The 21,418-nt window shown below is 47.2% G+C and overlaps 5 protein-coding genes across 5 annotated transcripts; 1 reads left to right on the plus strand and 4 right to left on the minus strand.

The window, feature by feature from the left end:
- Nucleotides 1-1,081: 1,081 nt before the first annotated feature.
- On the plus strand, nucleotides 1,082-1,423 carry CTRU02_212281 (uncharacterized protein; the record flags this gene model as incomplete). The annotated part of the gene is made up of 1 exon (XM_036727084.2): nucleotides 1,082-1,423. The coding sequence occupies one exon, from the start codon at nucleotides 1,082-1,084 to the stop codon at nucleotides 1,421-1,423; it is 342 nt and encodes a 113-aa protein (XP_036581328.1).
- A 5,130-nt stretch (nucleotides 1,424-6,553) lies between these two features.
- CTRU02_212282 (uncharacterized protein) lies at nucleotides 6,554-6,865 on the minus strand (the record flags this gene model as incomplete). The annotated part of the gene is made up of 1 exon (XM_036727083.1): nucleotides 6,554-6,865. One exon carries the CDS (start codon nucleotides 6,863-6,865, stop codon nucleotides 6,554-6,556), a length of 312 nt encoding a protein of 103 aa, XP_036581327.1.
- A 72-nt stretch (nucleotides 6,866-6,937) lies between these two features.
- On the minus strand, nucleotides 6,938-7,251 carry CTRU02_212283 (uncharacterized protein; the record flags this gene model as incomplete). Its single annotated transcript, XM_036727082.1, has 2 exons — nucleotides 6,938-6,969; nucleotides 7,026-7,251. 2 exons carry the CDS (start codon nucleotides 7,249-7,251, stop codon nucleotides 6,938-6,940), a joined length of 258 nt encoding a protein of 85 aa, XP_036581326.1.
- A 1,758-nt stretch (nucleotides 7,252-9,009) lies between these two features.
- Nucleotides 9,010-10,245, minus strand: CTRU02_212284 (uncharacterized protein; the record flags this gene model as incomplete). Its single annotated transcript, XM_036727081.2, has 1 exon — nucleotides 9,010-10,245. One exon carries the CDS (start codon nucleotides 10,243-10,245, stop codon nucleotides 9,010-9,012), a length of 1,236 nt encoding a protein of 411 aa, XP_036581325.2.
- Nucleotides 10,246-12,532: 2,287 nt separating this feature from the next.
- Nucleotides 12,533-20,510, minus strand: CTRU02_212285 (Lovastatin diketide synthase LovF 1; the record flags this gene model as incomplete). The annotated part of the gene is made up of 13 exons (XM_036727080.2): nucleotides 12,533-13,414; nucleotides 13,467-13,947; nucleotides 13,998-14,338; nucleotides 14,405-14,479; nucleotides 14,531-14,824; nucleotides 14,884-17,945; nucleotides 18,005-18,460; nucleotides 18,525-18,978; nucleotides 19,037-19,149; nucleotides 19,207-19,330; nucleotides 19,381-19,449; nucleotides 19,515-19,959; nucleotides 20,017-20,510. 13 exons carry the CDS (start codon nucleotides 20,508-20,510, stop codon nucleotides 12,533-12,535), a joined length of 7,290 nt encoding a protein of 2,429 aa, XP_036581324.2.
- Nucleotides 20,511-21,418: the final 908 nt, after the last annotated feature.

The following is a 21,418-nucleotide window of genomic DNA, read 5'->3' on the forward strand; positions in this document are numbered from 1 at the left end:
CTAGCTGCTAAGCTTATACTAGATAAGATGTTAGAAGTATAAGTATATTATACTTCTATTTTACTTATTTATCCTATTTAGTCTTATCTAAGACTTAGTAGGACTTACAAAAGTAACTAGCTAAGAATGGCTGCTTGCTAGTTTAAACATATGACATTCAGATCCCTATGGAATACTCTCTTTAACCTTATCTAAAAGTCTATTTAGTTAAAGAAGATTCTAGTCTGATTTATAAGCTGCTTTATAAGCTAGTTGACGTATATACTTACGTATACTAAACCTAGCTTATAGCTTCCTATATTAGCTATTATAGGCGACGTTATACTACTATATAACTAGCCTAATTCTCTCCCTTAGCTAGCTATTAGTTCCTCAACCAACTCAGCTTCAATATAAGCCTATACATTCTTTACTATTAAAGCCCTACTTCATAAGTACAAGTTCCCTTACTCTAATACCCTGTTATAAGGATATCGTACTATCTACGAGATTCCTACTGTTACGACCCGACAGTTAACAGACCACTGACGACGACCCCGCAGGGGCTCAGCGGTTATAGGGACGGCCGTCAGCCGTTACGTCGTAACAACCCCCACGGAACGGAAGAACTAGGATACAGGTCACGTGACGATAAGCAGGACCGACGGACGATAAGCGGTCCTGGGACAGGACCGACGGTGCCAAGGGCGGTCCATGGCGATGGACCGACGTCCTGGGTGTCGGTCCCCCAGGATCAGGAAGTGTTCAGCATGGAACCAGACTTGTATATAGTTGGGACTCGAGTCCTCTCGAGTCCTACCTTTCCTAGTTCTTCAGCAATCAACTTCGTGATTACCCTAACCGGTACTTTCAGCTATACCTAAGTGACGACTACTCTACGACTCTTGTTGAGGCCTTGACTGATCACCAAGACCTTTGAAGATCTACGATCTATTCGACCAGGACCACGGAACGACTGTTACTACTCTCAATCCCTGGCTTACTGTTAACACAAACCCACTGTCAGTTAGCTGGCCGTAACACTTTGATTGCTCCTGTTCAGTAAGTCACCTTTTGAGAACTACTAAACAGTATAGACAAGATGTCTTCTCGCGCTTCTGCCAAATCACCCACTCCAGGATCCTCATCCTCTTCGCGCAACCAGCCTCAGAGCCTCGCGCAGGAGCCCGCCAACACTGAGGACTTCGACATGCCGGACCTTAAGTACGACTCCGATGGAGATGGCTCTTTCACCAAGGAAAGCTACGATAAGCTCCGACGCATAATCCAGAAACAAGAAGCCGAGACAAAAGACATGCAGAAAATCGTTAACGAAAACCGACAAGCAATGGAAAACCTTAACGAGCAACTCCAGCACGCTGGACAGGCCTACAAGAAGCTGGAAGAAGACATCAAGGGGGATGCCAACCTCCGGAAGATCTAGGAACTCCAGGGGGAAATCACCACCCTCCGGGCCGCCGCCAACATCGTCACCACGCCCGTCCACGGAGGACGACAAAAGCTTAAGCTCAGTGCGCCTGTCACCTACGACGGAACCCCCGGGACCCTTAAAGGATTCCTGATTCAGGTCAAAAACTACCAGAACTTTCACCATAGAGATTTCACCAACGAAACCGAAAAAGTAGTACACGCAGCCACCTACCTCCGAGGAAAGGCCCTCAAGTGGTTTGAACCAATCCAGGAAGAATACCTCAAATGCGAGACCCTCGACGAGTGCACCACCGAGACCCGCGACATCTATGCCAATTTTAAAGGATTCGAGGATGCGCTCAGGTCACTCTTCCAAGACCCCGACGAAAAGCGACAAGCCGAACGAGATCTGGCATAACTTAAGCAGACTAAGTCCGCCAAAGACTACTCCGCTAATTTCCGACAACTTAGCGTTCAACTCGACCTCACCGAGGAAACCAAGATCTTTATGTTCTATTAAGGACTAAAAGACGAAGTCAAGGACGAGATCATCAAGATTGATCGACCTAACGACTTTCTCTAGTACGCCGAACTCGCCATCAAAATCGACAACCGGCTTTTCGAACGACGAAAGGAAAGAGGCGAAAAACGACAAAACCCTAACTCAGGACGCAAGTACCAGTGGCAGCCTTAGCACCAGTTCAACAACCAGCGAAACGACAATAGACCCTGTAACAACTGGAACAACCCCTGACAAAGTACTGCCTATGGTCACCACAGTGGACTAATGGACCTTAGTGCTATACAGAGAAACGACAAAAAGAACGATAGTTGGAAGAAAGATAGACAGTGCTATAACTGCTAGAAGATTGGACACCTAGCATACGAATGCAGGTTACCTAAGAAGGAACGCTTCCAACCGGTACTAGAGAAACGATAAGCGAGTATCGCTACGAAGACGATCCCTCATGAACAACTCAACTGGACCACCTGCTTCGATGACAACTGCCATATCCACTCTAGCAGTAAGGAACACGCAGGATGGTACCCCTAGAAACCTCAAGAACGATCTGGTTACGACACCACCAACGCACCTAAACGGACCCTCGCTGTGGGATATAGAAGCAACAGCAAAATCGAGCGCAAGACAATCGAACAGCTTGACAGTATGAACGACAACGAGGAATTAGAACAAGACAATTAGCGAAGACTGAACCTCCTCTACGCAGGACGACAAGCCAACCTGCAGCGGATTCAACAGGACTCACAAAACCCTATATGGCAACGACAACTCGGTGCGCTGGACGCACACATCGAACGACGACAACATGCACAAGGAGATCCCGCACGGATCCGCCAAATCAACCAAGAACTAGAAGAACAGGTCGAATCAGAAACGACCAAGAACACCCCCAACGACTCGGAAACACCTCGCGATGTTGCCCGCCAACATGCCCAACTGGAAGTCGCCTTTGAAGTCGCTTCAGTCAACGACACCAGCTCTGGAGAGGACTCTGACGAAGAAATATAGTGGTATCACTGCTACCAAGACCAGCGCCGAGTCCACTATATCAAGAAAGACGAAGCATGGAAGAAACAGCAAGAAAACGACGAACAAGGAACGGACGAGCAGTCAAAAAACTAGACTCGCCTACCGAAGACAAGGGACAACGACAGGCAGTCCAGACAAGGTCCCTATGTAGCGCAACGACGCCCACGACACAACGACACGAGCATGTACAAGTCCAAATACAGCTCAACGGAAGAACAGCTACCGCCATGATCGACAGCGGAGCCTAAGGAAACTTCATATCACTAAGAACGGTAAATAAAAGAAAGATAACCTAGAAAAGAAAAGCAGCCGAAGACTGCTACGAACTCAGCACCGTTAAAGGAGAACAAGTCCAGTACGGCGGAGGACGCATTGCTATGGAGACAGCGCAACTCCCTTTGCAGATCCATGGCCGGAATAAGCGACTGAACTTCGATATTACGGAGATAGGAGACAAGTACGATGTCATCCTTAGAAGACCATAGTTATACGACAGTAACCCACGGATAGATTAGAGAACAGGCCAACTCTATTAGGACTAGGATTTAGTCACTGAGAAGCAACTACGGAACGGTGCCTCAAACAAACCTCTCAAGACTCCTAAAGCGAAGAGATTTCTAGCATACCTACGGATAAAGGATGCAAACGCCAGGACGTTATTAGCAACAGACATCGGCAAGGAAGACCGACTTCTGTCTATCCCAGAAGAATACCGGCAATACCAGAAGCTATTCGCCGAAGAACTCGAGACCGGACTCCCGGAACACAGCAACTACGACCACGAGATACCCCTTAAGGAAGGGAAGGAGCCAAAGCTAGAAGCAATCTACAGACTCAACCAGAAAGAAATGGAAGCACTCGACGCTTACCTCAAAGAAAATCTACAGAAGGGATACATCAGACCCTCTACATCACCAGCGGGATACCCAATCCTGTTCGTACCAAAAAAGAACGGCAAACTACGACTCTGCGTCGACTACCGGAAACTCAACGACATTACGATCAAGAACTGCTACCCACTACCGCTCATCTCCGAACTACGAGACCTGTTGCACGGAGCACAGTGGTTTACAGCACTCGACCTAAAAGGAGCCTATAACCTAATCCGGATGAAATCAGGTGAAGAATGGAAGACAGCGTTTCGAACACGCCGAGGATATTACGAGTACCTTGTGATGCCCTTCGGACTCACTAATGCACCCGCGACATTCCAGACGATGATCAACCACGTCTTACGAGAATTTCTAGATGTGTTCGTCGTAGTTTACCTCGACGACATCCTAATCTTCTCCAAGACTCTGGAAGACTACAAAAAACACGTACACCAAGTACTGCGGAAACTGCAAGACGCCAAACTCCTAGTGGAACCCGAGAAGAGCAAGTTTCACGCCAAAGAAGTCGAATTCCTAGGTTTTACGATAGCCCCAGGAATCCTCAAAATGTCCAAAGACAAAATCGCAGCAGTACGAGACTGGCCTATACCACAGAACGTTAAGGACGTACAATCCTTTATTGGATATGTGAACTACTACCGACGGTTCCTAGAAGGGTACTTAGACAAAAACGACCCTCTCACGAGACTCTCGAAGAAAGATGTTCCCTGGCAATGGGAAGAAGAACAAGAACAAGCCTTCAACGAGATCAAACAACAAGTCACATCGGAACCAATACTTGTTATACCAAACCCCGAGAAACCATTCGAAGTCGAGACCGACTCCTCAGACTACGCTATAGGAGGACAACTAGGCCAACGAGACGACGAAGGACGACTACACCCTTGCGCCTTCTTCTCACGCAAGTTACACGGCCCAGAACTCAACTACCAGATACACGACAAGGAACTTATGGCAATTATCGAGGCATTCAAAGAATAGAGACCGCAACTCTCAGGAACCAAGTACGAGGTCAAAGTATACACCGACCACAAGAACCTCGCATACTTCACTACATCGAAAGATCTTAACAAACGATAAATTCGATGGTCCGAATTCTTGTCAGAATTCAATTTCAGAATCATCTACCGGAAGGGCAAGGAGAACGGCAGGGCCGACGCCCTCAGCCGACGACCGGACCACGAGGTCTAGGTACCTGAGGAAACCCGAGTTATCCTCAAAACAGACAAAAACGGAGACCTTGTGCTAGCAGCCAGACTCTTAATGATGGCTAGAAGAGACAGTACCAGCACGCCTGGAAGGATGTCTCCTGAAGCCATTAGGGAGATACACTCCGCACCCGCACATGGTCACCAAGGCGTAACCAAAACGTGGAAACGCATCCGTCAACACTACGATAAAACGGCTATACGACAAGAAGTATCTTTAGCGATTAAGGACTGTGAGGTTTGCGCAAAAAGCAAACCCAGCCGACATCAGCCTTATGGAAAGATACAGCCGCTCCCAGTGCCGCAAACCGTATAGGAATCCATCTCGCTGGACTTCGTTACTAAGTTACCTAAGTCCCGAGAACCGATGACCAACGTCCACTACGACAGTGTCCTCGTCATCGTCGACAGACTCACAAAGTACTCATACTTCATTCCGTACATGGAGTCAAGCACTGCAGAAGACCTCGCCTACAAGTTTCTGCAGGTGATCGTAAGCCAACACGGAATGCCGAAGGAAATCGTATCCGACAGAGACAAGCTGTTCACTTCCAAGTTTTGGAGATCCCTGATCTCGCAGCTAGGATCTGACTACAAGATGTCCACCGCTTTCCATCCGCAAACCGATGGCTAGACAGAACGAATCAATCAGATCATGGAAACCTACCTACGCTGCTACGTCAACTATCAGCAAAACAACTGGGTCCAACTGCTACCTATGGCCTAGTTCGCCTACAACAGCGCAGTAGGAGAAAGTATAAAAGAATCACCATTCTACTTGAACTACGGATTCAACCCGACAGCCTATGGACAACCCCGACAAGGCCCAACAGCTCTGAAAGCTGTGGCAGATATTAACAAACTTAAGGAAATCCAACGAGATCTTCCTAGAGACCTTGAATTTGTGCGCGAACGCATGCGCAAATACGCTGACAAGACAAGAGTTGAGGGACCAACTCTGAAGGAGGGGGATAGCGCATACCTTCTCCGCCGGAACATCAAAACAAAACGACCAAGCGATAAGTTGGACTTCAAGAAACTTGGACCCTTCGAAATCACGAAGAAGGTATCCAACGTCAACTTCAAACTCGCACTACCAGACACTATGAAGTGTCATCCAGTTTTTCATATTTCACTTCTCGAGCCAGTACCAAAAGGATTACGAACTATGGACTACATCGAAGTCGACCCGGAACAGGACTACGAGGTCGAAAGGATCCTCGATCACATCGATCAGCACGATGACATAGAAATACAATACCTAATCAAGTAGAAAAACTACGGACACGAAGAAAACACATGGGAACCCGCATCAAACTTGGAGCACGTACAAGAGGAACTTCAAGAATACTGGACGCAATGGGAAACACGACAGCACGCCAAAGTCATGCAAAGACCAACACACAACCCTCGCGTCAGAAACCCTCAACCCAAGTTTCGACCAACCAAGAAACCCCAGGGCAACAAAACGTTTCTTCGCCTAGGAACACCTAGCCCTGAGTAGCCGAGGAACCTCTAACACTCCCCGCACCCGCGCTATCTACCAGAGGACCCAAACCCACAAACTCGTCACCAAAACCAAAAAGGGACCAAGGAGGATCATTCCCGAGACCCACTGCCTGGAGGTTACTAACGACGAACCTCTCGTAAGCATCCAAGGCAGGTAGGACTTCGTCGTCCGCCAGGACGCTATCCTCCCTGTCAACCTCCTGCATACCACGCTCAAAAACTTCGGTCTGCCGCTCCCGAACCATCTTACGGACCGTCCGAATCCGTTTCAGACGACCCGCAGCATCCGCCATTTGAACTTGCAAACGAGCAAACTCTTGATGAAGCGCGAATAGCTCCTCACCCGCTTTCTCTTCTTTCTCATCCTACTCCTTTTGCTGAGAGTTCAACTTCTGAACTAGAAGCAAACATTAGCAACCCCCAGAACAGCGAAAACATAAAAACACGACTTACGAGTAGACGCCACGAGGACGCCGTCACAAGGTTTCTTCGCCTCGATGCAAGTCCTACAGCGTGTAGACTTCTCGCCAAAACGACACGGGACCTTTGCACGGAAACAACGAGTGCAAGGCATGTCGCTAGCAATCGATCGGGACTCCACGTATTCAATAAGCGCAGCTTTCTCACGATCTTTTATTACAGTCAAGTGCGACTTTGTCTTTCGAACGCGACCTGACATGGTGTCGGCATCATGAAAAACAAAGGAAGCAAATTTGTGGATCCCCAACCTGGGACCAACGACCTACCTATACTCAGGTCTCGAGGACAAGACCTTTAAGAGGGGAGCTGATGTTACGACCCGACAGTTAACAGACTACTGACGACGACCCCGCAGGGGCTCAGCGGTTATAGGGACGGCCGTCAGCCGTTACGTCGTAACAACCCCCACGGAACGGAAGAACTAGGATACAGGTCACGTGACGATAAGCAGGACCGACGGACGATAAGCGGTCCTGGGACAGGACCGACGGTGCCAAGGGCGGTCCATGGCGATGGACCGACGTCCTGGGTGTCGGTCCCCCAGGATCAGGAAGTGTTCAGCATGGAACCAGACTTGTATATAGTTGGGACTCGAGTCCTCTCGAGTCCTACCTTTCCTAGTTCTTCAGCAATCAACTTCGTGATTACCCTAACCGGTACTTTCAGCTATACCTAAGTGACGACTACTCTACGACTCTTGTTGAGGCCTTGACTGATCACCAAGACCTTTGAAGATCTACGATCTATTCGACCAGGACCACGGAACGACTGTTACTACTCTCAATCCCTGGCTTACTGTTAACACAAACCCACTGTCAGTTAGCTGGCCGTAACACCTACCTACCGTTCCAACAAACTTCCTACGATAACGTCTTAAAAAATATATTAAAGCTAGGATTTAACTAGAACTTTACTTACTATTAAAACAAAATAAAGGTATTAAATAAGTAAAAAAATAATTCCGTAGCCGTAGGATTAGTATAGATAAACTTTATATATTGCTATTAGGAAGTAATAATAGTTTAGAAATAGATAAAACTTAAGTATATAAAGTATACCTAAACGATTATTTCCTCTTATTATACTACTATTTCGTCTTCTTCCTTATCTTCCTAGCTACCCCCCTTAAGAGTTATATCCTCCTAAATAACGTCTATATAGCCTTACTACTTAACTTATAAGTACGTACGCTTACGTAACTTTATTCCTTCTCTCTCCTACTTTATTACTTCTTATACCTTAAGAAAAAGCTTTCGTTTAGTTTAAGTTTAAATTTAAGTTAGAGGTTTAGATATAAGCGTTTTTATAAATATATTAATAGTAAGTAAAGGTATTATACTAGTTATTACTATGTTAAGCATATATTATTTTAGTCGTAACTTTTTTATACTTATAGTTTAGTAATAAGCAGATCTACTTAACTTTCGAAAATAAGTATAATAGTATAAACGTCTTTATTAAAAGTAATTAAGGCTTTGCGAAGAAAAGTAAAAAGGTTTTTAGCCTTATATGCTACCTTACGAAACTTATATATATTTATAAGATTTTTTAAAATAATAAGTATTACCTTCTAGTTTTAGTTAAGGAATTACTTCTTAGACGTAAACTTTACTAAGACCTTATTTATTATATCTGTCACAGTTAATAAGTCGTTCTAGTCATTGTTGTCTATTAGGTTAGGTCTATCCTAGGTCTAGCGAACAGGTGGTCTAATATACCTATAGGGCGGTCTAGGGCGACAGTATCGCCCCACGTGTGGCAGCCCCACTGGCAGCCACACTGGCAGCCCCATAACTGTGGCATCCCTACTGTTGTGTCTAATAGAACTGTGACAGGTGCCCGTCCCGAAAAAGACGATCGTCCCGATCGTTTCGGCTGCCTAAACATGACTTTAAACGGCTTAATAACATGACTTCCTTAGGCCTCTATTAGTGCGAGGCGTAATAGGGGGGTATGCCTAAGGCTGGCTGTAATTAACTGGCTGGGCGTAACTGTCTGGCTGGCTGGCTGGCTGGCTGTAATTAACTGGCTGGGCGTAACTGTCTGGCTGGGCGTAACTGTCTGGCTGGCTGGCTGGCTGGCTGTAATTAACTAGCTGGGCGTAACTGTCTGGCTGGGCGTAACTGTCTGGCTGGCTGGCTGGCTGGCTGTAATTAACTAGCTGGGTTGGCCCAAAGCGGGCACTTAGTCCCTTCTGTAGGCCGTACCATCCTAGGGCCCTATACCGGTTCCTTTCCACGGGCCTAAGGTGATATTCCCACCAGCTGAGTGCTTTACCTCTGAGTAGGCTCTGCCATTCTCGGAGGACTTCGTCTCGAGCGTATGGATTAACGATTTTCCTTCCAATTGCTAAGAGCCATAGATCTACGTCTCGGTAGCATAGTGTCTGTTGGTCATAGAATATAGGCTCCCTGCCGTACTTGCTGTCGGCGTCGGGCCAGAATACTCCGTATCGTTGCTGAATGTTCGTTATGGCTGCGAATCTTCTCCCTGGGTCTGGTAGGAAAAGCAGTTGCTGTTGTTGTCGTTGAGACTGTAGCATAGTCATACAGAGGCTAATTTCGGTATAGATATGGGCATGCTTAGCGGCGTTGAAGAGGGTCTGTAGAAACGGCGCAGAAGCCCGTTCTATAACTTCTATGGTCTGGCCGGCAGTCTCGGCAGTAGTCTCGGCAGTCTCGGCAGTAGTCTCGGTAGTAGTCTCGGCAGTCTCGGCAGTAGTCTCGGCAGTAGTCTCGGCAGTCTCGGCAGTAGTCTCGGTAGTAGTCTCGGCAGTCTCGGCAGTAGTCTCGGCAGTCTCGGCAGTAGTCTCGGCAGTAGTCTTAGCAGTCTCCTGCTGTGGGATTCCAGCCCTACAGGCTGAGGGCTGGCAGCCCTGTTGTAGGTGTCGGAATAGGGCGTTGCGAGATGTGAAATCGCTATAGCAGATGCGACAGCGAAACTGGCTTCCACAGCTATTGGCATAGACGTGGCGGAAGAGAGCGTTCTTGCTGGGGAATCTAGCGCTACACTTCCGGCAGGGCTCTGGGCGCTGTTGGCGGGTCTGGATAGCCTTGAGGTCGTCAATTGACGGCCATACCGTTGGGTCCCACGCTGGCGTAGGCGTAGAGGGATAACGGCGTTGACGGTACGAGGGGTGATGGTCTCGCGTAGGGTCTTGAGGGGAGGCGAATAGTATAGCTGGTGCGCGCATATTGGCGGCGTCGGCGTTAGCAGCAGCGTTAGCAGCAGAATTAGCCTGGTGCGGGCGGATTGGCCACGGTCTGGTGTTTCTCAACGGATTGAAAAAAGTAGCTTATTTGCCCATGCTGAAAAATTAACTATGAGGTCGCGAGGGATCGCAAAGTAGGTCGTGCTACCACTTGTCACAGTTAATAAGTCGTTCTAGTCATTGTTGTCTATTAGGTTAGGTCTATCCTAGGTCTAGCGAACAGGTGGTCTAATATACCTATAGGGCGGTCTAGGGCGACAGTATCGCCCCACGTGTGGCAGCCCCACTGGCAGCCACACTGGCAGCCCCATAACTGTGGCATCCCTACTGTTGTGTCTAATAGAACTGTGACAATATCTATATATAAAGTAAACTTAGAAGTTAATAAGAACTATAACTTCTTAATAAACTTTTTAATAAACTAAACCTAAGTATATATTCGAATAGAGATTCTATCTATATCCGTAATATAAAAAGATATAAGCTATAGGTAAATAATAATATCTATGTTACGGCCAGCTAACTGACAGTGGGTTTGTGTTAACAGTAAGCCAGGGATTGAGAGTAGTAACAGTCGTTCCGTGGTCCTGGTCGAATAGATCGTAGATCTTCAAAGGTCTTGGTGATCAGTCAAGGCCTCAACAAGAGTCGTAGAGTAGTCGTCACTTAGGTATAGCTGAAAGTACCGGTTAGGGTAATCACGAAGTTGATTGCTGAAGAACTAGGAAAGGTAGGACTCGAGAGGACTCGAGTCCCAACTATATACAAGTCTGGTTCCATGCTGAACACTTCCTGATCCTGGGGGACCGACACCCAGGACGTCGGTCCATCGCCATGGACCGCCCTTGGCACCGTCGGTCCTGTCCCAGGACCGCTTATCGTCCGTCGGTCCTGCTTATCGTCACGTGACCTGTATCCTAGTTCTTCCGTTCCGTGGGGGTTGTTACGACGTAACGGCTGACGGCCGTCCCTATAACCGCTGAGCCCCTGCGGGGTCGTCGTCAGTGGTCTGTTAACTGTCGGGTCGTAACAATCTATAGTTAGGTTCGGAACTAGTTTCTTCTAGGTTTGCTAGATACTAGCTATACGCTCTTCTAAGCCTTTAATAAGAGTAGTAAGGAGACTATTATCTAGCTATATATCTAGTATATAAAGTACTTATTCGATCGGGTTGGTTATAGTATTAGAAAGTCGTATACATAATAAAATCATAGCTGTTAGAGTTTCGAAGTCGTTAGTATTTATAAGGTCGATTTCGTCTAGTTCTTATACTTAGGATAAATCGATTAAACAAAATACATACGTCTTCTACTTCTATAGCAGTTTTGCTAAGAAATAGTCTAGGTCAGCTTGCTTAAGGCACCTTAAAGACATATTCGTATAAAATATAGTAAATATTATTATTAAGAATTAAGAATATACTCCTATACAACCTTGTAAAACTCTATACATATACGTATACGAAATATAGAATTCGCTTAAATTTATAATAATTACATAGTAAAGATAAGAAGCTTAACTATCTATATAGGTAGTATATGCTTATCTCGTTTATGCATCCTAATTAGGCAATGTTTGAATTTTGACCCAGTGCGCCCTGCGGACTGCCGTAGGCCAGGAATCTGATGAGTCCAAAATCCACCTTCATTTTATCCTTGAATTGAACTCGTCAGCAGAGTGTCATCCCTTGCGTAGGGCCCAATTTCAATTACAACACACAATTTGACAGTGGACGCTGATTGCAACATCACCGTACCAAACATAGATTCGGCATCGGTGTCGGGACAAAGCAGGAGGAAGGGATGTTTTTGCTTCGTATTATTCAGCAGGCTCTTTATCAACAATTCTATTGGCAATTAAATGAGGTTTAATGACTTTTATCTAGTGTTCTATGAAAACTCCAGATACTAAATACAAATAAACTATGAAAAACCTGGAACCTCCTAAGGATGCTCGAAAATTTAATAACTTCTGACCCGGTGGATATTTGTAGGAATTGTAATACTGTTTATTTCAAGGACAGTCCTAATTCAAAGACCTTTAAAAATGGTTCCTTAAACAAGGAGAAAAAACTAGAGAAGGTGACATGTTTGCACTGACACTCGTTGGTTTATGCAACCCAAGCAATTCGAAATATGTGAGAAAACTGAGATGAATTCTTCAAATAACAATTGTTAATAAGCCTAAATGGTTGAGACTAAATAAGTAACTGGGAAGGTTGAATTAAGCTTGCCAACATCTTCGGACAAGACCTTCACACAAGCTTTGACTAAAAGCCCATCTTGTGCGTAGCGAAAAGCCTCACCGCTGCCTCCCGCCCTAAAGACGCGATACTCTCTGCGCTTCGTAGCTCTAAGATAGTAAACGTCACACCCATCTTCTGCCTAAGCCAGTTCCGAAGCTCAACTGTAACCAGAGAATCCGTCTGCAAGGGCAACGATAAATCAACCTCATCATGCTTATGCATTGTGAAATCTTGTAATGCGCCACTGATCTGTTTAGCCAAGAAGAGTTTTCCTTCTTCCGACTGAAGCTGCGCGGGATCAGAGCTGCATGCTTGGAGGAACTCCTTCAAAGTCCTATTCGGTTCGGTCATATGGTCGTTTTGATCGGTAACTGAGGAGTTTCCCAGGAATACTGTCCGAGGGTCCCTTTGCCAACCCGTTCTGTTCTTTGAGGCAGATGATCTCATACCGATAGCGACTTGACTGTGGTTTGTGCATCCTTCTGATATCTCGTAAGGTAAAGTCTTGTCTGCCGGCTTCTTATGCGACCGTTTGATCATCAACTCCAGGGCGTCGAGAAAGTCTTGCTCGTGGAGACAGTGTTGTGATGTTGCTCGGAGTGCCTCAAGGCGGTTTTGGTCCCTTGCAAGCACACCAATATCTTCCATAATACCAATGTCCAGAACCGAGCATGCCAACCCCTGTGTGTGTCGGTATTGCACAAAGGCATCAAGGAAGGCATTTCCTGCGGCGTAGTTGGCCTGTCCAATTTGCCCTCCAAGCCCAGAAAGGGAGCTGAAGAGGAAGAAGAAGTCAAGTGGTTCACTCTGTGATTGTAAAGCATGATGGAGATTCCAAGTGCCTTGCACCTTGGGCTTGACAGTTTTTTGCCATTGATCGAAAGTCATATCAGTAATGTTGATGTCCTGAGCTTTGCGGTTAGTAGAATTATCAACATAAGGTGTGCAAAATACGTACCTGGAGAACCATAGCCGCCTGCAAGACTCCAGCAATTGGCGTCCTGGCAGAACTGACAACTTTCATAACGTCAGCAATCTCATCGACACTGCCAGAAATTGCCTGTACAGTGCAGCCGAGCGCTTGCAACTCTTCAACGTATTCAGGGAATTCCACTGCCGATTCTTCGGCAGACCTGGAGAAGAAGATAAGATGGCGAGCTCCGTGCTCCGCAAGGTATCTTGCTGTGGCTTGGCCCAAACCTCCAAATCCACCAACGAACACATATGTCCTATCCGGATGGAGATTCATGTTTGCCCTTAACGGAGCTGATAGAAGATTCTCGTTGCACTCTGGCATTCTCACGACAACTCGGCCGATGTGTCGTTTTTCTTGCAAGTACTGGAAAGCTTCAACAACACGTGCAGCCTCAAAAGAGGTGATTGGCTGGGGAGGATGATTAAGCCCAAGCTTGCAAAACATGAAAGCTTGCTCTATAAGACTGATGTGACATTAGCAGAGTGACTAAACGTAAGGATTCAAGAAACATACCGAGTACATTCTGATGGGCGATGCATCCTCAGTTCTTCTTGATCAAGGCTGACAAAAGCTTGGTTGCTACTGGGCTGTGGCATGTTGAAATAGAATCCGCGTGAACTTCCGCCATGTCTGGTTTGAATCACGATCCCGGATGTAGCAAGGCACTTCCAGTAGAGACCGAGAGAATCTTTGGCGATAGGGCCGAACATCACATCTACCCCTTGATTGTTGCTCAATCGGAGGACCTCAAATGCAGAAGAAGCATCATCGCCACTGAGAATATGACTTTTCGGAATCCCATAGGAACGGTTGAGATATTCAGCCTGATCTGCGTGTTCGACTTTGCAGAAAATCTAGCAAGCACTTGTTAGCATGATTTGTCTAAAGTGACCCACGCTGAAGGGATTGGTGCATAGTACCTCGGCGCCAACAGTCTGAGCTAGTTGAATTGCAGCAAGTCCAAGGGCATCACAGGCCGAATGAATAAGCACAGCCTGCGTTGTTTGTCAGTGATGTGCCAGAAGGATGCTTCAGATGGTACTTACTTGGTTCCTCCTTAACTTTCCAAGCTCCATAAGTCCGTACAACGCAGTGCCATACGAGTATGGCGATGAAGCTGCCTCTTCAAAACTCATAGCCCCTGGAATTTCCACACACATCGTCTCCGGCAATGTGATTGAGGTAGAAAGGCAGCCGCCAAAAGTAAAAGCAACTCGATCTCCAGGCCGGAACCGCCGGACTTCAGAACCTACTCTTCGTACGATTCCACTACCTTCGAAGCCGAAATCGCTGCAGCCAGCATGCTGCTCAAGGTTATCACCTTTTGAAATTTCCATGTCCTAAAGTGTTCTAGTCAGTTATGCTCGATTATCCTGTGAAAGGTTGGTAGCCTACTCACCCTAACGTTAAGTCCAATAGCCTTGGTTTCGACTTCGATCAAGTCTCTCTCCAGGGGAACCGGCTCGATAGCCTCCCACCTTAGACTATTTAAGACGCCTGGCTTACTTATCTTCAACTGCTTAGACAAGTTATTCCCCCCTTGGTACAATTGCTCCGAAATATTAATAGGGCGAAACCGACATATTTGAAGTGAGCCTTGAGAAAACACATACTCTGACTCAGGCTCAACTTCCCCCCCTGTAAAGCGCTGTCCGAGAGTCTCAAGAACTTTGTTCATGGCATTCCAACCATTGGCGTCGAATGAGTCCAACTCCAAAGTTACAATATCCATGGAAAGCTCTCTGCGAAGACTGCGAGCAGTGCCAAGTATCAGAGAGTAATTCGGATCTTTACAATCGATCTGGGATGCACCTGTAACCCATAACAGTTTCTCATCTTGTGCCGAGAAAATTGTGGTTTTAAGGTCTGTCCATTGCTGCGGTGTCATGTTGTGGAGGAAGGGGCCTTCAAGATCTAGAAGGCACACGGCAGGTTGACCCCACGGAACTTCTTGACCTGGAGTGACGAAATCAAGATCGAACCCTCGAGCCTTAAGAGCTCTGGTCGCATCTTTGATCGAATGATGAGATGGATCTTGACAAATGATGCTTGCGGCCGTGGCTTTCCAATGGTCCAGATATGGTGTAACAATGGTAAGCCTCGCATGGTCTCCTGAATACGTCGTGGCTCCATTGTTATCAAACCCTGCCTGACTTAAGTGATCGTACAAGGCTAGGTCTTCCGCCCATCCCTCATAGAGCACATTTGGGTTGTGAGAAAGTCCAAAGACGTACTGAAGAGTTCTCGATGTTGGATTTGCATGTTGAAGAACCAACCGTCCCGTAGGTTTCAATAGCTTGCGCATATTTCTGGCGGCTGCCAGTGAGATTGGAGTTGGCTCAATTTTAAGAATGAGATCGAATGACTCTTCATTAAGGCCTTGTGAGACAGGGTCGACGTTGATGTCAAGCTGAACATGTCTGGCTGTGGGGATCTCCGCGAGACGCTGCTTAACTGTACTATCAATTTGTGCCGATGCCGTAGTGTAGGTGTAGGTACTATGCACGTCATGGTTATGCTTGGCTGCGAAAAGCCAAGACGGTAACATGTCCTCGGGAACACCGCCAATTTGCAAAATGTTAAGTCTTGACCTCTTGTGTACCAAGAGTTGAAGTAAACTGGTGATGTCCACATCGCATAGAAAGCCGGACGCCTGAGCCGTGATTTGATGTTTCGAAGTTGGCTTACTTGTATCCAGGTTACCAGAGAACCAAGCTGCGACGTTTGTGTAAACTTCGTATACCGCTAGCGCATGGCTCTCTGACGGTGTGCCTTTGCAGGCTTGGAGCATCTCCGAGATAATTGTTTGCCTTGACTCGGTGCTCATCGTCGCAATTTCAAAAGCGTTCAAAACGTCTAGGTAGTTTCCAGTCATGGCCTTTCGGTAAGATTCGTCAAGCCAGCCTTTGAATCTCACAAGGTGTGGCTTTGTTGCTGGAAGAAATTGAAGTTGAGCTCTTGACTCCACGACACAAGCCAAGACCATCTTGTTCAGGTTGTCGGAACAAAGTCCGAATTCCCTATGACGAAGAATGTGGGATAGATCAAGTAGGTCAATGTCAGGCTTCCATTCGAGCACGACTCCAGCATGAGGGTCTGTGTCGTGGTCCAGGGAGCTGTCTCCAATGGCTTCTACCTCAAGCCCTTGAATGTCTATTACAACTTGCCCTTCCGATACTCCCACAACCTGACTTGTTTCTTTGGCTGCATTACCAAGGTTTGTGGTTGCTTTCACCTGGATTTGTCCTGAAGGCTTGCCGATGTACAGTTCTTCAATAAAAGTGGGAACCGCCAAACTTTTGTGATTCTTAACAAGGCCACGACAGGATGCGATCATTGAGAAATGCATACTGGAATCCAGAAGAGTTGGGTGGATTGTGTAGGATGACTTTTCGTATTCCGACAACTCCGACTGTAAAGTTGCAATGGCTGTTCCATCGCTGACATGAGCGTTAATGTCGGTGAGATTTTGGAACCGGGGACCGTAACTCAATCCGAACCTCTTCCAAGTGCTGTAGAATGGCGCGGCAGAGGCCTTTCGGGGAAGAGCTATAGCCTTGAGGGCCTGGCGCTCGCGGTCTGAACCACTTTTGCAGTGACCTGTGACGTGCTTGACCCAGGTGTTACAGCCGTAGCTCAACGAATGAATTGACAGGTCGAACCAGCCCGAATCTGCTTCAGAATTGACGTGCGAGGGGTTGAGAATAGTGACCAGCTCAACTGGTTGATCATGGAGAACTAAAGCCGAGTCGAAACGGATGTGCTTGATGGTGTAATCGATAGATCCTGTGAGTTGCTTCAGGGCTTCTCCAATCATCGAGATAAACCCCGTGGCAGGAAACACTGTTTCTCCAAAAACAGTGTGTTCTCGAAGCCATGGCACGTCTTCAACTCTCAAGTTGCACCTCCAAGCCGGACAAGCATCCGCAATTTCCTCGACTCGAGTTCCCAGCAACTCGTGGTGAGCATGTTTTCTGAATCTCCAGCTGCGGGATAGTCGGGTTTCTACCCAGAATTCTTTTTCATAATGCCATGGGTATGTGGGAAGGTCCGCCAGAAATTCTCCCCGCGGAACCACCGCAGAGAGATCGATTGTGGCTCCGGCCACCCAGAGCTCTCCTGCTGTTTTCATTACGCATGAGACCGCATTTTGGTTTCGTACTAGTGTTGAAATGTATTCGGCATTCCGGTTCCTGGCCTGCAGAATCTGTCGTAATGGGCCAGCTAGTGCGGAGTGCGGACCGATTTCCATGAAGATTGGTGACTTGAAATCGTCTAGGACGGACTCAGCCGCTGTGCTGAACAAGACAGGCGATACAACGTTCCGGACCCAGTATGAAGAAGACATGTCTTCGTTCATTTTACCTGTGACGGAAGAATAAAATGGCACGTTGGGCAATTTGGGTTGAAACAGTCCCTCCAAACGCCTTGTAAAGTCTGCTGCCGCGGTTTTCATATGGTCTGGAGAGTTTGTAAGTTAATCATCCATATCGAAGCCAGTCCTGTGGCAAAGAACATACGTGAGTGATAACCGCATTCGACCCGAAGGCTTCGTACCAACACCTCTGGATATGCTTTCTTGATATCTTCCATTACAGTTTCTAAGACGTCAGCCTCGCCTGAAAGAGTCACATTTGCTGGTGAATTCTCGCAGCCGATAATAACTCCCGGTTTGAGGAGGTGCTCAACTTGGCCTCGACCCAGCCCAATTGCAGCCATCGACCCTTTATGAGAAGATTTAATCAACCGAGTGATCTGGCCTCGATGATAAGCAATCCTAATGGCATCTTCAGCTGTGATTGCACCGCTGGCGTACGCGGCAGCAGTTTCTCCAGAAGAGTGCCCGACAACTGCAGAGGGTGCAACGCCCCATGAGCGAAGCAAGTCAACCAAAGCCACTTGAATGGCAACAAGGCATGGTTGAGAGAATTCTGCCTCGTCAAGTCTACTCTCTGACTTCGGTGCCAATAACAGCCCTTATTCAAGTTAGATTGGTTTAGATAGGCTTATCTTGCAGTTGAGGGGTGAAGCATAAAGTACCTTTGATTGTCCATGATGGCGGACATGGGAGGTTGGCTAGTACGCCATCCAGACTGTTAATCTTTTGTCGAAACAGTGGTTCTTGTTCGACCAACTCTTTTCCCATTTGTGCCCATTGAGCTCCCTGTCCAGTGAAGACCCAAATTAATGACGGTGATAGCTTTCCTGGTTTGTTGATATGTGACATATGGAGCTCCTGGACGCCATCAGTCACGCAGAAAGCGCGGTGCTGGTGGAGTTCCCGACGCGAACTTAAAGAGTAGGCTACATCTCTAATCTTATCAGGTTGTTGAGACAAGTATTGTTTAATGTTGGCAGCCGTCCTTTTGACAGAATCTGGGTGGCCTGCGGAGAAGACCAGGAGATGATGCTTGGAAGCTTTAGGGCTTAGGTCGTCGTTTTCGATAGACCTTGCAGAAGATACACCGAAGCAGGCAGCTGACTCAAGTAAAACCTAACGAAAGTGTCAAACAGGCACATTACTCGAAGTGAAGATCGAGATGAGTACGAACATGAGCGTTAGAGCCGCCTATTCCAAAGCTATTGACTGATGCTCTTTCGAGTTTATCAGCTGGCCATGGCAGAGGCTCTGTCGGGACCTTGAGTTTCGCGTTTCCCCACAGAACTGTGATAAAACTCTACGTCAGCTGCGAGAAAATCCAATTGAGTCCTGATTGCTTACTTTTTGGGTTTGGCGTTTTAAAGTTGATATTTGGGGGGATGGTGGAATTCTCCAAGGCTAGCACCATCTTAATGACGCTAGACAATCCTGAAGCACCCTCACCGTGGCCAATGTTTGGTTTCACCTAGAAACCTATTCAGCTTCGTCAACAACAGCACAATCGTGGCGACCTACCGATCCAATATGAATTCCGTGCTCAGACCATATGTTTGCAATCGCGTTGGCTTCCAGAGGATCACCGACCTAACAGGCAAAGATGAGCAGTTGAACTAGCAGGCATGCAACTGACAGGTTGTCATATTACTTACGGTAGTTCCAGTTCCATGGCACTCAACCATCGCTGTCTTAGAAAGGTCACTTATACCAGCCAGTTGATGCCCCCTTCTCATTAGCTTCTCATGACTTTTGGGATTAGGCGTTGTTAACCCTTGGGTCCTGCCATCGCCAGCGATGCAAGTTGACCGGATGACTGCACGAATCGGATCGCCATCACGTACAGCGTCTGACAATTTCTTGATATAGATCGCAGTAACTCCTTCGCCTCGAGCAAATCCGTCCGCATCAGCGTCAAAACTTTTACAGGACGCCGTAAGTGACAGGACGCCTTGCTGATGCATGACTGCCGTGTCTTTGGGCGTCAGAATGAGATTAACGCCTCCAACGAGAGCTGAAGCACAATCACCGCCTTGCAGGTCTCTGCAAGCCATATGTAGCGCGACTAAAGAAGCAGAGCAAGCCGTACGAAGCACGACGCTGTTAAATATTTGTCAGAACCGAATCACATACCAATGCTGAAAGTCTCAAGCATACCTTGGGCCAGTAAAATCAAACTCATAAGAGGTTCTGTTGGCGATGATGTAATCTCCATATACGTCTGGTCGGACTTGGTGAAGATTTTGCTGGTCTTTGGACTCGATATGATTCCACTCTTCGCCCATGGTGCCAACATACACTCCCACATCACTACCCCTAAAATTTGTCGTTCCGGAACTTTCCAGGGCTTCGTAGGCGACCTCCAAGAACAGTCGTTGTCTGGGGTCCATAAGTTCGGCTTCTTGCTTCGTGAATGACCAAAAGCTGGGGTCGACGTGCCCCAGATTTATATCTTGAAGAAAGTAGCCAAACCCTGTTGGTACATGATTGGGCCTGCCAGGGCCGTACCATGTGTCGACATTATAACGACTGCTGGGGACTCGGCATCGTCCGCTCTTGCCATTGACGAGGAGGTCCCAGTAGTCAGTAGCGTTACAAACGCCCCCAGGAAGCCGCATGCCCATGCCTATGATGGCAATAGGCTCAAACATTTTAGCTTCACCCACATACTGATCGCCAGAGTTTTGAACGTTCTGTGTGGGTTGAGTTTCCATGTTGTGTCGAATTAGCTTCCGCAGCGTGCCAACGTATAATCTTTGCTGCTGCCAAAGCTTTTGGACTTGTTGAAGAACGGCCCAAGCACGTACCTATCTACGGGTGTTTCCGTCAATTTATATGCCAGAGATATATCGCACACCACAGAATAAGAAAGGTCATAGAAAATAGTGTGCACCCCCCTTTCACGGAGCCTCGGAACAAGTCAAAAGCTCATCAAGGCCATACAAACCAATAGCGTTAGGTTCATATGCACTTTTCAGTTGGCAGTTAAATGGATGTCATTTGGGTACGCCGAGGCACAGTTATTATCTACTAATTCGCGCACTCAGCTTCTCCTGGATCGGAATGTACCTACGTAAAGAGATCCCCTGATATATGCACATGAGTCTAGGCATCCGCACTCTCCCAATCGAAATCTCAGCTCCAGCGGCGCAGCAGGAACATCGTATCAGCTCGTGATTATGAATACATGGAGATTATTATCTGCAGGTGTTCCATTCTTAGGTCAGCCCATCTGGTTGGAAGTCCGACCAGTCAAACCATAGCTGAAAGCAAAGTGATGCTTGGCCGCCTAGAGTGCGATGCGCAGGATCCATTGGTAAGACTAGCGTCGATTGCGTCGCTTCTTGGAACCCATTGGACCATCCCACAGATTACTCAAAATACGACAGACAAATATGACTTAGTGCAAATGCAAGACAGAGGTTGGTGGGATGGCGCAGGATCAAGACTTCTTACGGCGCAGCAAAATTATGTACGCAAGTGGCTTTCCCCACACACACCACATGGCCATCATGCATGTTGGCGAGCACGAAGCCGAATCCACGCGAGCCCGCTTACC

This window comes from Colletotrichum truncatum (genome assembly GCF_014235925.2).
Source record: "Colletotrichum truncatum strain CMES1059 chromosome Unknown Contig_0008, whole genome shotgun sequence".
Classification (NCBI taxonomy): Eukaryota; Fungi; Ascomycota; class Sordariomycetes; order Glomerellales; family Glomerellaceae; genus Colletotrichum; species Colletotrichum truncatum.